Raw genomic sequence first — 15,905 nt, forward strand, 5'->3', positions numbered from 1 at the left:
GATGAAGAGTTGACTGAGTACAAGGTTTATTAGTAAAAAATTATGAGATATTATTAAAAAAATGAGATATTTTGGGTATAATGACATATTTTTGACACCTTGGTAAGTAGAAGGGAGCACTTCAAGGAGGCGTCTATTTCACACATGGTGGAGTTTTTAACTCAAAAAAAATGTGATATTTTTATCTCTCCTCTCTCCTAGATCAAACCAAATCAAAAGGGAGCCAAACTAGGTCCATATCTTGTCCAAATTCAGCCAAATTGAATTTGGAAAATTCTAGAACCTAGTTGGACTTGGTTAGAGACCTCCTCACCTCTATAAATAGATCCAGGTTCTAGAATCTTCCAGGTTCAGCCAAACTAAACCTCAAAAATTCTAGAACCTAGTTGGACTTGGTTAGAGGCCTCCCTCACCTATAAATAGATCCTTAGTCCTTTGTAAAAAAAAATATGTGCACTATACCATGCCAATATTATACTAAAATAATGATATTTTCTATTATCCTCTAAAAATCCTCGACAATTTGGAGAGATAGGAGCTTCTCTCTCTCTTTAACCTTCTCTGGAGCCTTCCTTAACATACTAACCAATTGATTGGTTGGGGGCCTCTCCTAAGACTAAAGAATCAAGCAAAACAAGAGGTAAAGTGTGACTTCATGGTCTTTTTTCTTAATCTTCTAAATGTTTTTCTTTTCTCAACCCCTCTCAAGCTTGAGAAGTATTCAATTGAATGGTTCTTCAATGCAAATGAAGCTCTCTAATGAATTTTAGTGATTAATCACATAAAGTTTACATTTATGCTAAATTAGAATGCTTTTATGTTTATTTCTCTCTCCCCCAAAGAATGGTCATTCCTATGACCAATTCTCTATTCAATTAGTGCTTCTCCTCATGGAAGAAATTCTCAATTCACAAATCAAACTCTGTCTTGTGAAGCTAGAGGTTTAAGAAAATGGTTTTTATACTTATATGCTTGAAAATTATGGTAATATTATGAGATAAATCCATAAATTGGATTTAAGGCTAAAAGATAGTTATACTATCATAATTACATTACTATGTCTTATTCTTTTTATAAAAATTAAAGATTGCCAGTAATAGTAGAGCGGAGCTATGGTAAAATTTTTAAGAAAATTGATACATAATTCATTCTTATGCATAACATGAAAAGAGGACTTCCTACCATATTATAGGATTGAATATCCTAGGCTAAAAGAATGGTTTTTTGTCACATTCAATGGAAAATTAATTTTTAAGTTTATGTATAATTAAATAATTAACAAAAGAGAAAATTATGATAATTATATTTAAATGATAAAAGAGGAATTCCTATGACATTTGGAATTCAATCATTTAAATGGGAAAAAAAGAAATTACTAGCATATTAGAATTAATGAATATTTTATTTAAATTCAAATATAAATTTTAGATCAATTTATTTTATGTATGAGGAATATTTAAATGATAAAAGAGAAATTCCTATGACATTGGAATTCAATCATTTAAATAGAAAAACAGAAAATCCTAGCATATTGGAATTAATGGATATTTTATTTAAATTCAAAGATGAATTTTAGATAAATTTATTTTATGCATGAGAAATATTTAAATGATAAAAGAGGAATTCCTATGACATTTGGAATTCAATCATTTAAATGGGAAAAGAGAAATTTCTAGCATATTGAATTAATGGATATTTTATTTTAGATGAAATTATTTTATGAGAAATATTTGATGATAAAAGAGGAATTCCCATGATATTGAAATGTAAATAATCAAATGCAAAAAGAGGAATTCCCATGATATTTGAGGTCCAAGAAATTAAATGAAAAAAAGAGAAATTTTTAGTATAATTAGATTTATGATTATTTATCAAAAGTGGAAATATAGGTAGAATTGATTTTTGTAAATCCCATGAATTCTTTTATTCAAAAGAGGAATATCGAATATAATTCATTTGAGGAATTGAGAAAGAATATGGAAATAGTCGTCGAGAAAAAAGAACCTTTATCTAGACCAAGCAATTGGCAGAAATTTAGAAAAAGTCTCGTTATCGGTATCGAAGTAATAAAAACTACTAAATGGGAATAAGATGTGGAACGGATGTGATAAGATGTAGATGGGATGTGATAAGATGTAAATGGGATGCGATAGGATGTGAATGGATGTGATAAGATGTGAATGGGATGCGATAAGATGTGAATGGGATGCGATAAGATGTGAATGGATGTGATAAGATGTAAATGGGATGTGATAGGATGCGGTGTAATGAAAATGAATGTGGATGAGATGTGAAGTAAATGGACGAGGATGTGAATGATGAGATGAGAATGAGATGAGAGGATATGTGAAAGGGTGAGATGGGAAGTAAATAGAGGTGGATGTGTATGTGAAAGAATGTGATGTAAATGGATATGGATGTGTATGTGTATGTGAAGAATGGATGTAGATGTGTATATGAAAGAATGGATGTGGATGTGTATGTGAAGGAATGTGATGTGATGTAAGGGAATGTGGATGTGAATGTGATGTAGATATGGATGAGATGTGGTGTAATCTAAAGAGATGTGGATATGGATGAGATGTGATGTGATGTGACGTGACCATATGTGGATGTGAAGTGATAGATGTGAATGTATGGATAGATGTGGGTAGTCGTACATGTGAATGATTGGATGGATATGGATGAATGAGATGAGATGTGTATGAATGAGATATGATGTGAATAGATGTGATGTGATATAATGTGAATAGAATATATGTGATGAGATAGTGATGATGAGAATGAATGTGATGGATATGAATGAATGTGATGTGATGGATGTAAATGGATGTGATGTAAATGAATGTGATGGACGTGAATGGATGTGATGCAAATGAATAAGATGGATGTGAATGGATGAGATGTGATGTGAACGGATGTAATGTAAATGAATATAATGGACGTGAATGGATGTGATGCGAATGAATATGATGGACGTAAATGAATATGATGGACGTAAATGAATACGATGGACGTCAATGAATATGATGGACGTGAATGGATGTGATGCGAATGAATAAGATGGATGTGAATGGATGAGATGTGATGTGAACGGATGTGATGTGAATCGAATAGATGTGAATGAATGAGATGTGATGTGAAATGGATGTGATATGAATCGGATAGATGTGAATGAATGAGACGTGATGTGAATCGGCGGATAGATGTGAATGAATAAGATGCGTTGTGAAATGGATGTGATGTGAATTGGGTAGATGTGAATGAATGAGATGTGATGTGAAATAGATGTGATGTGATATGATGTAAATTGGGATAGATGTGAATGGATGAGATGTGATGTGAATCGAGATAGATGTGAATGGATGAGATTTGATGTGAATGGATGAGATGTGATGTGGACTAGATGTGATGTGGATTGGGGAAGATATGAATGAATGAGATGTGAATGAATGTGATGTGATGAGATGTGGATATGGGTAGATGCGAGTGGATGAGATGAGATGTGGATATGGGTAGATGCGAGTGGATGAGATGTGGATATGGGTAGATGCGAGTGGATGAGATGTGATGGGGATAAATGAGGAAAGATGTGATGAGATGGAAAATGATGTGATTGGATGAGAATGGGAATACATATGAATTGGACGTGGATTAAATAAAGTGGACTGATGAGGAACAATGTGGAAAGTCGAGAGTTCATTATAGAAACTGTATTTATGACCTGTTTTTAAATGACTGTTTTATGTCAATAATGCTGGGGAAGCATTATTGACCGTCTTATGAATGAGGTCGTGGAGACCTAACTGATAAAGTTGCAACAGGTGACAGAGAGTCAACGGAGGACGTCTCGAGTAGCAAGGTCGGCCGAGGTTGACCAGCCTCGGTTCGATTTAAATGGTGAGCTTCCGGTACGGTGGATGAGGGACCAAGGAAGCGGCCTATGAGTGAAGCGCTAGGTGACCTGCGAAGGATCCTAGAGGGGTGCTAACCATACGGTGCTCGGGCTCTGGGTCGCCGAAGATACCCACGCATGCGTCGAGGAAGATATTGGAACAAGGAGTAAGAGTTGTTTTCTGAATTTGGGCATGGATCTGGTTGATTGACCTTACTGGTCCTCAACGTATAAGTCCATGGCTCTTTTATATGAATCTCTTGGTTGATCTTGCTGATCTTCAATGGAGAGTCCATCCGGATTTTTATAAGTGAATATATTTCCGGGTACTATGAGCTAGGAACTATTGAAAAGGCCCCTGAGTGGACAGGTGGTGAGCGTTCTGGTTACCAATGATGCCATAGGTACACCGATGAAGGAATGATTAGAAATTAGAATTCAACCGGATATTTTGAAGGATTATGATCAGTGATTCTATGTTTTCATTAAAAGATTGTTTTAAAGACAGCTGAATCTGTGAAACATGCAATTTCATATTGGGTGTGTAAGTGGTGTGACTAGCTTGAAGTTTGCATGAAGATCTGGCTAGGGGACTTGGGAACTCTTTTCCCTGGTACCCGGGACAAAACCTAACCAAATTCCTAAATGGATCCCATCACTACAGTGGTTAACCCATGGGACTGGATGGGGTTAGGTTGGACTGATGGATCCCTAAAACGAGACTCAATTCTGTTATGGTACGATAGATGAAGTAAATCCCAGGTAGTCTTATTCTATGGAAAAGAATCAACGGCTGTGCCTCTCGATGAGGAAAAAAGTGTTGGTCTCTATGATCCAAGTGCAAGTCTTTTCCTTGATCTGACCATGTGACTTATGGGTTCGGTCGAATCATTTTGGTTAGTGATGACCTTGACTACGTTAGAAAAAAAATCCCATGGAGGAATTGCCCGTGCTTTCTGGGCGAGGGAAGTTTTTTCGGGTTCGGATTTGGAAGACCGAGGGATTAGTCTCTTGTCTGGATATCCGTGGGCGAGGCCCCGAGTGAGGGACCCTACCCCGCGCAAGAAGTGCTACTTCCGCTGCTAGCATCCCCGAATTCGTTGCACGGAGGGAGCAGGGATCTTTCAAGATTGGTATGGTGTGCATGCATTGCGCAGTGGAACAAATTACAATTAAAACAATAAAATTTTCACTTCAAATAATAATTTGCAAGAAAATAAAGCATAGACATAAACACCATACTGGGTCCAATTTGGCCCCCATGTGTGAGACTCATTATTTGATTTATTAATAAATGAAGTAATTTGGTACAATTAATCTCTTTGGAGACATCGTCTCATCTCATCAAAGAAGAAAAGAGAATATAGAAAGAAAGGAGAGCTTCATCCAAGGAACCTATAATTCTTACAAATCACATTTAATAGAGCTCTCTCTCTCTCTCTCTCTCTCTCTCTCTCTCTCTCTCTCTCGCTCTCTCTCATGCAGTAATTAAACCATACAAGAAAACAGTAAAAGAAATTGATACTCTTTGTAGACGTTTGCCTATCTCAGCCTGTCCTAGCTCCCTGTATGTAGGTACAGGTCTATAACTTGCACTGGCTATAACTCTTAGGCCTTTTGCCAAAATATAGTTGAGTCCATACTTAAAATTACGAGAATAGTGTCGGTCTACAACGGTGCATGAGTCATTTTGATTTTTGATTATATGTAAAAATAGACTATTTTGGAGAGGCCTTTATAAAGAAAAGTTTATTTTTTCTATCAATTAGCTTTTAGTATATATATATTATTATTATATGATATTAAAGTATACTTATTTTTTCTTTTGATATTTTATATTATTTTAATTTGAATAAAGGTAATTATAATAATAATCAACCTTATATTATTCATAATAGTCATTTTGGGCACACGTGTCTGTTCAACACCCAAGATTGAGTCTCACAAAATATATTCCTGACCATTACTAGGCTCGCCTCCATTATCCAATCCCCAATGATCTGCACTTACATCAAATAAGTCAATCAATTAATAAATTAATTGATTAAAAATATAACAAATCATACCATCAAAACGATGTAACCAATACTCCCACACATTCACGGATTCACCTGTGTACGCATAAAGCAAGCTACAATCGTCCGGACTTAGAAAGGCGTCCCAATCTAAATCCATGTAGAAGAATTCATAAAAGTGGAAAACATGGGAATATAAATTCCATGGATTAACTCCAATCCATAAATAATAGAAAACATGAAAATATATATTCATAAATTAACTCCCTATAACATGCCCTAGGGGTGACAAGCAACTATCCTCAGTTGTCACAAAATCAAAAAGAATCATCATGGGCTAGTATCTGTATAAGATGCAATTAAGGATGGATAGGTGGCGAGGGCATGATCAGGTAGCCATTGAGAATCTTCGATGGGATGTCCTTTATACTTGACCAATATATATGCGATAAATGTTTCCTCTAATACCTCTTTTCAATTGTACAATTAACCCAAAAAAAAAAAGAAATTGAGAATAGCAAATAACCATGAATTCACTTACTTGGCAGTTCCACTTTAAAAGATGGTTGAGCAGCAGCTTTACAACTTTGTAGAAGAAGTCGAAATCTGATTCGGTCATTTACAGTAGGTCAAAATCATGCTCCATGTTAGGGTGGTCTAAAATAGCGACCAGAAGGAAAAAGAACAATAATATGACTCTTTTTTTTATTTTGGAGCATTGCTATAGCTCTAATACCATTGTTGCACAGTGAAACAAATTGCAATCAAAATAATCAAATTTTTACTTTAAATAATAATTTGTAAGAAAATAAAGCATAGAGACATAAATACCATATTGGGTCCAATTTGCCCCCCCTGTGTGAGACCCAGTCTCACACATGAGTATTTCAATGATTTATTAATATATGAAGTAATTTGGTACAATCAATCTCTTTGAAGACATCATCTCATCTCATTGGAGAAGAGAAGAGAATATAGAAAGAAAGGAGAGCTTCATCCAAGGGACTTGCAACGTTTAATATAGTTCTCTCTCTCCCTCTCTCTCTCTCTCACACACACACACACTCATGCAATAATTAAACCATACAAGAAAAATAGTAAAAGAAACTAATAGTCAGCCTATTCTGGATCCCTGTATGTAAGTACATGCTTACAAATTGCAGTGGGCTGTAACTCTATGGTCTTTCGCCAGAATATAGTGGAGTCCATACTTAAAATTATGAGAATACTATCGGTCTACAATCAATGCGAGTCATTTTGCTAAATTTGATTGTATGTAAAAATAGACTACTTTGGAGAGGCATTTTTTTAAGAAAAGTTTACTTTTTCTATCAATTAGCTTTTTAGTATACATATATTGTTATTATATAATATTAAACTATATTTATTTTTACTTTTGATATTTTATATTATTTTATTTTGAATTAAAAAAATAATAATCAACCTTAGATTATTCATAATAGTCATTTTGGGCACACTTATTTGTCGACACCCAAGGTTGAGTCTCACAAATATATTCCTCACCACCATCAGCTTGCCTCCATTATCCAATCTAATGATGTGCACTTAAATTAACTAAGCCAATCAATTAATAAATTAATTGATTAAAAATATAAACAACCATATGAAACTTCACATCATCAAGACGATGCAACCAATACTCCCACGCATGTACAGATTCACCTGCGTATGCGTAAATTAAGCTATGATTGCCTGTATTTAGAAATGCATCCTAATCATAAAAATGGAAAAGGTGGGAATATATATTCCATGGATTAACTCCAATCTATAAATAATAGAAAACATAGGAATATATATTCCATGAATTAACTCCTCATAACAACATGTAGTAGATTTGATGCGCAACTAAGATTGGTGTGGTGCACAACTAAGATTGGTATAGTTGGTGGATTGCATGTAAGTGTTCCTCATGGGAGAAATGTACTTGAGTTACAATTTATCTCCGAATATCGCTCGTAGATGCACCATCATGGCCTTCTTCATGAAAGTGCCAATAGTGTCATACTTATGTTGCCCCCAAGAGAGATTATGTGGAAGACATGTCCAACTTCATAGGATTGGCTATGTGATAAATGAGGTTCCATGGAGAGGTGGGGACAATTTTTTTTGGGTTGATTGTTTTCATCTCTACCAAAATGCAAAAGACGAAAAACCAACTTCTTGATTTTGGCATCATGTGTAGGGGCATTTATAGTGAGGACAAAATCTATGGGAGTATGTGCTTGGGCTATTGACCAAATAATCAGACATGGTGATGAAGTGTATGCTGGAACAAGAGACCTTACTATGTGTTGCTCTAGGTTAGGGAGGCATGTCATAGCTATAGAAGTGTAGCATGAAATAGTGAAATATGTTTTGAAGACATTGTCGAAGCATAAGATCATGTAATTCTCGGGCCATTTTAGGCATTATCCACCACCACAATATAAGATCATGCAAGACTTGGACCGTTTAAGACATTGTCCACCTTTTCTCCCTTCCATGTATACGAATCTTTAAACTAATCAAATGATTTTATTTTGCCCAACCTTAAACCAGTCGCCAAAGGGGGAGAGAGAGAGAGAGAGAGAGAGAGAGAGAGAGAGAGAGAGAGAGAGAGAACGAAAGATATGTTAAACGTCTACTAAAGACCCAATGGGCCTATGAGACCAAAGTGATACACTAATGTCCATGGCATATCTCATCATGGAATGGAATATAAAATAGAAACAAAACATAAACATAAACATAGCTATCTCACCGAGGTGATACAAAAGTGTCCATGGGAACTCATCATGAAATACTAGGAACATACCTCTTGGGTAGGGTGGGTCTTGATGAGCTGAGGCCACTGGGGCAAGTGCACACAATCCTAACCAATCTTCAAATAAATATGGTGGGCCTAATACAATATATCAAATCTCATTACAAGCTTAATCCCTAAATATTGTCAGTTATAACATTAGTATTAGAATAATTATTAGATTTAGTATTTGTAGATTAATGACAAATATGCACCCACAATATTTTTTTTTCTTCGCTTGAATTAAATAGTTGGGAATATTCTTTGAAATAAATCACAACCTTCATTGACTCACTTTAGTATGAGAACTAATGCAATCTTGCTTTTGCTTTTTTTAGTAGATTGCTTTTTTAGTATGAGAGATGCATGAGGGGGCAGGCGGATATGGGTTAGAGGGGGTGAGAGGAGCACTAATGTTCGAAACCTTATCGAAGCTAAGGTTTTCGTGTAAAAATTAAAGAGAAGCACCCACAATAAAAATTAATTAATACATTAGACTGAATTAAAATATGCACCCACAATAAAAATTAATTAATGCATTAGACCCACAAATATTATTGTTGATAGCAGAGTATGTGTGGACAGAAGAGGTCCTTCCTTCCATCACCTTAAGAGAGGTCCCTTCGCTTCCATCAGGCCAACAGTGTGGTCGATAGCAAACAGGCTCAAAATCTTTGGCCCGGCTTTAACACAAGTAAGATAAGAAGTGAGAGCTGCGAGGATGGCAGCAGCCTCCTCGCTGCTGGGCATGGACCTCCTCGCCTCCAATTCGAGTACCCTTCAAGCTCTCTCTTGTCGACACCAGCAGTCTGGCCATTACCACCAGCAGCCTCCTTGTCAGGCCATGCGTCTCTCTTCTCGCGGTGGGCAGCAGCGCCCACGAACCACAGATGGGCAGCATCCCCACTCTTTCACACCACGCGTGCTACGTGTGCTCTTGGGCGCCGCCCGTTGCCAAACTGGAGCCGTGGAAGCTCCTGAGCTCTCAGACCTCAAACCTTCACACCCGTCCAACATCCACGCCATTGACATGGGCAAAGATCGCCTCTCTAAGGTTAGCACTCTCTTACATTTAGACAACAAAAGAATGGGTTCTTCAGTACACCCTTCTCGCAAGTTGTTTGCTCTTGGCATTTGATTTTTAGGAGTATGCTCTTGGCATTCGATTTGAGCTGTACGCTCTTGACATTGATTTGGGTAAATATGCTTTTGGCATTTCATCATTTCATTGATTTGATCACTATATGATTTTGATCACATGCACTTGACATTTCATCATTTCATTGATTTGATCATTATATGATTTTAGTCACATGCAGTTGGCATTTCATGGATTTGAGCATGACCATTTCAGCGCCATGCTTCTGGTGTATGTCTCTTGGCAATCTACATGTTCTTGGTATTGATTCAAGTATCGATTGGTTGATCACACTTGAACTGTCTTAACTAGCAACAATGTTGGCCGCAAATTTTTGTTGCAATAGAATGAGTGCCCTGGCCATCAAAAGCATCGCAATCATGGCCGAAGGTAGCTGGGATCTAGTTGAGGAGATGGGCCATAAGAAATTGTGACATGGAGAATGGAATGTAACTTACTATGGCATGGTTTATCGTTGTGTAATGGCAGCTAATCAACATTTTGTATGTGTGTCCTATATGTGAAATGTGCAGATAGTGGTAGTTTGTTTTAGAGTATGGAAAGACTCTCGACCCTGCAAGAAGGAGATAGAGGCCTAAGTAAGTCTTTGAGGAGAGAAGTAACTTCTCTCCTCATTGACCAAGTCAGGCTTGTATTGATAATCTCCTTGAATGAGGTTTGTTGATAGATGGTTTAGTTGAATAGCTGCTCGAAGTTTTTTCTCTCATATATTACTGGATCCAAAGCCAGATCATTTGCAGGGCACATTTAGCAAACAAGTGGTATGATGAGGATTGTAAATGTAAACACAAAAATGTGTTGAAGCAGAGAAGTGGAGACAGGTATCAACTGGATTCTCATGAAGGCTGCACGATAAAATTATTCTTTGATGGAAGAAGAGGATTTCTAGAGGAAATTGAAGAGGATTTTCTAGAGGAAACCTTCATAATACATGAGCACTTTTAGGTTTTTCCCCCTTTAGTCATTATTCAAGCGAATTCTAGAGAATTGCCACATGCATAAGTCCAAAACTTATATGCACGTGCCATGCTAGGGCTACCAATTAGGGCTGTGAGTAGAGAAATCAGCCCATGTTATATGTATGCCATTGTGGACACTTTGACAGATTTGCATCATTGTGCAGTACACTTGCAGATTTGGGACATGCATATGTATTTCTTGTGGTGAAAGAGTTCCCTTTTAGTCCATTGATTATCCTGCTATTTATCTCCCGCATTCTTACGGTTTTGCTGGGCATTGCCTACTCGTGGTGACTTGTGACAGATTTGTTGGGTTGTTATGGCCAACAGTAATAATGACCTCTTTGGCATGCTATCTCAAGAGGACAAGCTCAATGGGGATAACTACTCTATGTGGGCTTATATGATGCGTCATGTATTGGTTGCCAAGAATGTATGGCTATATGCGCATGGCACTGAGGAGCGTTCTCTAGCACCTACTCCAGCGGAAGGTGAAGTTATTCCCGCACACCCTCCTGCAGGTCCACCTTCTCGTTCTCCTCCTACCCAGCAGCAGCGTACTTGGGATGCTAGGGATGCTTAGGTCCATGCGTTGATTGCTCTCTCGTGCCGTATCATTCCGCACATTCGTTCCTGCACCACTGCAAAGGGTGCTTGGGATATCTTGGCGACGTTGTATTCAGGTCGCAATGAGGCTCGTGTAGCTTACCTTCGGGGCAAGCTTGAGACTGACCGCATGCTTGAAGGTGACTCTATCGATCAGTACCTTACGCATGTGAAAGATCTACGAGAGCAGCTCATTAACATTGATGAGGTCTTTATAGATGGCTATCTTGTTCAGACAGTTTTGCGTAATTTGCCCGACTCTTATCAGACATTTGGCACTAGTCTACGGTTGTTGGCTGGCAATGCACCTAATGCGGTCACTTTTGACAACCTTGTGACTCTCTTACTCAGTGAAGAGCAATCCCGTTCCAACAAGAACAACATGATGTCTGCTGAGTTAGCAATGGCTGCTCCCTTTCGCAGGAATCGATTTAGGCCTAAACCTAGCCCATCGGATCCTCCCAAGACAGAGGACAAGCTTGAAAAGAAAAAGCGCTGTAATTATTGCAGGTAAACAGGGCACACCATAGAGGAATGCAGGAAGCGTATTGAGAGTGAAAAAAAGAAGAAGCTGGCATCTTCTTCCACAGGTGCAGATCAGGCCAATTTGGCTACACATGTATCAGCCTTGACCATTACATCTTCATCACCTGCAGAGATGTCTTCTGATGCCGTTGCTTTTGATGACTATGCTCTATAGTCAGTACTTCTTGGTATGCATTGTCTGGCAGATGCATTTCAGGGGGGGATTTTACTTGCCCACATGCAGTTGGTGATACCTCATGGTCACTTATGCTTGTTGACCCTTATGCTTGTCTATGCTAGACACTTTCTCTTATGTGATGTCTATTGGAGATGCCTTTTATGCTGTTTTCCCTTGCAGCGAGATTGTTTCTACAGTGTTGACATTATCACTTTCTCACATGTGGAGTGACTTTTACACACTTGGCTAGTGTTGGCTTGCCCTCATGGTTTTGACATGTCACATGTATATTATTCATTGTGGGATTATGCATCTTTACACTTGTCATACATGCCACTGATCATGGCATCGTTGAGAGTTTACCCATCCTCTCATAGCATTGGCTGATGCCCGCCCCGTGTCCCCACTTTTCCCCCGATTTTCAGTTTTTCCCATTGCTGAATTTTTACTTTTATTAGCCCTACCATTGCTGATTTTTCCTCATCGGATCCTCCATTGATGAGTTTCTATCTCGCAGCTTACATTGCATGTCTCATAGGCATGACTTCTGGATCCTGTTGCCTTTACACATGCGTATATCTGCTACCTCTTCTTATGCTTATCACTGTTCAGTTATAGAGCTATGCTTTGTTCTCTTGTTTTCATTGATGTGGATTACATGCAGTTCAGCTTGGCATTTGGATGCTTGCCTTTAGGGGGGTATTATGCAATGCCTCTTGATTTGATGCAGTTGATGTCCACATGATCTTTGACATGCATTTCAGGTGATGCATTTATGTACTACTGTGCTCTAGCATTAGCACTATGACATTGGGGATTCTCCTTTTCCCCTTCATCACATGCACTCTACACTGTAGTGCATGGTGACAAGATGGCTCATCATCAGTGCATCATTGTTCAGCAGTAGGACCCTTTAGGATATGATGTTGTCATATGCCATGGCCCCATTGTAAGCCCCAGCACGAGCTACATAGGTCATTCCTCAGACTTAGACAATCAATCAATCAGTCAAGTCCCTGAACCCCCACTTGAAGAGAATCATTCATGCATGTAGAAGTCAATAGAAGCCTTCGGATTTGCATTTGAAAGCATTCTGCATTTGCATAGAGCATTCATCTTATGTGCATGTGATGTTGGGTAGGAGGGCAGCTAGCCTGCACACACACACACACACACAACCTAAAGCACAGAGAAACGTAAGAGTACTGGAAAAGATGTACTCAATGAATGAATCAAATGAAAGTACAAGTGAGTACTAAAAAGCCTAGGGCTAAGTGCCCAACACACAAAAGTGTGTTCACACGGGGAAAAAACTTGTGTCCAGTCACAGGAAAACAATACCCGTGGGTAAGCTGGGTTCACACCTGAACTAGCCAGTGTTAGAAATAATGTCCTGACATTATTATGGGCAGTGGCCAATGTATTAGGACCGGCCGGGCACTTTTTACTCACTTTAAGTGAGGTTTTTTCCCCGCGCCCAATAAGGCGCCAACTTACCGTTATGTGAAACGGGCACCAGTTAGGGCTATTATATGCCCTAAGTTTTGTAACAATCTTATCTTCATTATTTGAGCTCCATCGTTTTGCTCCTTGCCTCCACACGTTTTGTTCTGTTTCTTCGTGTGCTCCACACCGTCTCTCACACTCACAATTGGTATCAGAGCAGGTTGTTGTTTCTGCTCCCGCCTTCCCTACTGCTGGTGAAGCACTTTCGTCGCGAAGAAACAGGTCTATTGTGCTGGTCGCCTGCTTCTGGTGCTGAAAAACAGGTCGCCCTCCTTCTATAGACCTGGGCGACTGCTTTCTGTGTGTCTCGGGCACTGTTCTGGTGCAAAAAGCAGTGCTGGTCGTTTTTCTACAGGCCGTACAGCATCTGTGCAGCACGTGTGGCTGCTGGTTGCTGTTTTTCTGTTCGTACAGGTCTGTACGACCAGTTTTGGTGCTGTTTTCTGATAGTACAGCAGCCGTACAGCAGTCGTACAGCCCTATGTGCTGTTTTCTGTCCGTACAGTTCTGTACAGCACCTGCTGGTTGCTGTTTGCTGTCCGTACAGCCTTCTGTACCGTCTTCTGCATCAGTTCTTACCTCAGCAATCTGCAGCAGCAACTCGGGTGAGTCTACCTGCTGAATTTTGGAGCTTAACTGTGAATTTTGTCAGCAAATCAAGTCAGAAATTTGGGGCTTTTGCTGTTTTTGTGTTGCTGCACAATCTGTGACAGCTCCCACAGGTTTTTTGTGGGAATCAGAGAAATTTGAGCCACCAGAAATTTGGGGCTTTTGTTGCTGTGCTGTCTATCTGTGTGAAACAGACAGTCTCGAGCAATATTTGTGGACTCTTGTGCAGTCAGTCTCTTTTGCAGGTTACAGTTTGCTCTCATGGCACAGAACACCGCTGATGTGTTTGGGTTTTTAGCCCAGGATGATAAGTTGGATGGAACCAACTATTCCCTGTGGAGCTTTATGATCAGGAATCTGCTAGTTGCAAAGAATTTGTGGAATTATGTAAGTGGAGCTGAGGCAAGGCCTATGCATGTGGCCCCAGCTACCCCTCCACAACATGGCAGGCAGCAGGTTGTACCACCAGCTCCTCAGGCACCTACACAGGAACAAACTAGGTGGGATTCCAGGGATGCTCAGGCACTCTCTTTGATTGCACTTTCAGTTAAGAGGTCCATTATTCCGCATATCCGTTCATGCAGGACATCTCAGGCTGCATGGGATACTTTGGAGCACATGTATCAGGCTCGCAATGAGGCTAGAGTTGCCTTTTTGAAGCGGGAACTATCACACTTGTGCATGGATGAGGGTGATTCTATGCAGGATCATCTTACGAAGATTCAGGATTTGAGAGAACAGCTCTTGAATATTGATGAAATCATTTCTGATGCTGAGATGGTCACCACTACACTTAACTCTTTACCGAGCTCTTATTTGGGTTTTCATACATCTCTTCACTTGTCCATGAGGGGTAATCCAGTCACTCTATCCTTTCAGGATTTGGTTGGACTTTTGCTGCAGGAAGAGCAGACTCGGAAAAATGTCATGCAAAGAAGTGGTGAGCAAGCACTCTTTGCCAAGAACAAGGGCAAAGGAAAATCTGGTGCATATAAGCCTAAGTCAGAATCAGGACAGCCATCTAGTAAAGAGAAGGATGATGCACAGAAACCTAAAAAGAAGGGTAAGTGCCATTACTGCAAGAAAACAAGTCACTATATTCATGAATGTCCTAAGAGGATAGCCAAGGAAAAGTTGAAGACTCTTCAGATGTGGATAACAAGAAAGATGATGCCACAGTCAATCTTGTGGAAGAGGATTGGTGCTTCTTTACTTGCAGCTATGATCCCTCAAATGAGGTTCATTCACTCAGTGTGAGTGAAAGTGGTGATGTATGGTTCTTTGACAGTGGTGCCTCAAGGCACATCACGTCCAGAAAGGATTTGTTTGGCAAGATGGTACCTTCTTCATGTGGCAGAAAGGTTACGTGTGCAAATAATGCTTCTTATCCAGTTCAGGGCACAGGGGATGTCATGCTTACAGCCATTAATGGCTCAGAATTTCTCCTTCAGGATGTATTGTATGTGCCTGGGATAAAGAAGAATCTTCTCTCAGTGTCTTCTTTTGCAAAGAGAGGGCTGGTTGTTTCCTTTGAGGATACTAAATGTATGGTCCGTGACTCCGTGACAGGGAAAGTGACTTTGCTTTGGTTGCTACAGGGACCTTATGTCGCGGTTTGTACCGTCTTGATCCTTATGAGAGGCATAGTGC

The 15,905-nt window shown here is 39.2% G+C and overlaps 1 protein-coding gene across 2 annotated transcripts in view; it reads left to right on the forward strand.

Moving 5' to 3' along the window:
* The first annotated feature begins 9,246 nt into the window (after positions 1 to 9,246).
* LOC147630353 (translation factor GUF1 homolog, chloroplastic-like) overlaps positions 9,247 to 15,905 on the forward strand; it is a 97,091-nt gene continuing 90,432 nt past the window's right edge. The window contains exon 1 of one of the 2 annotated variants that reach the window (XM_086810212.1): positions 9,247 to 9,767. In XM_086810212.1, coding sequence (XP_086666338.1) covers positions 9,435 to 9,767 — 333 coding nt within the window. In that variant the 5' untranslated portion in view covers positions 9,247 to 9,434. The remainder of the gene's footprint in view (positions 9,768 to 15,905) is intronic. The other variant, XR_015267631.1, reaches the window with a different exon arrangement.

Source organism: Cibotium barometz, chromosome 16 (assembly GCF_041138505.1).
Source record: "Cibotium barometz isolate CiBa-2024 chromosome 16, ASM4113850v1, whole genome shotgun sequence".
Classification (NCBI taxonomy): Eukaryota; Viridiplantae; Streptophyta; class Polypodiopsida; order Cyatheales; family Cibotiaceae; genus Cibotium; species Cibotium barometz.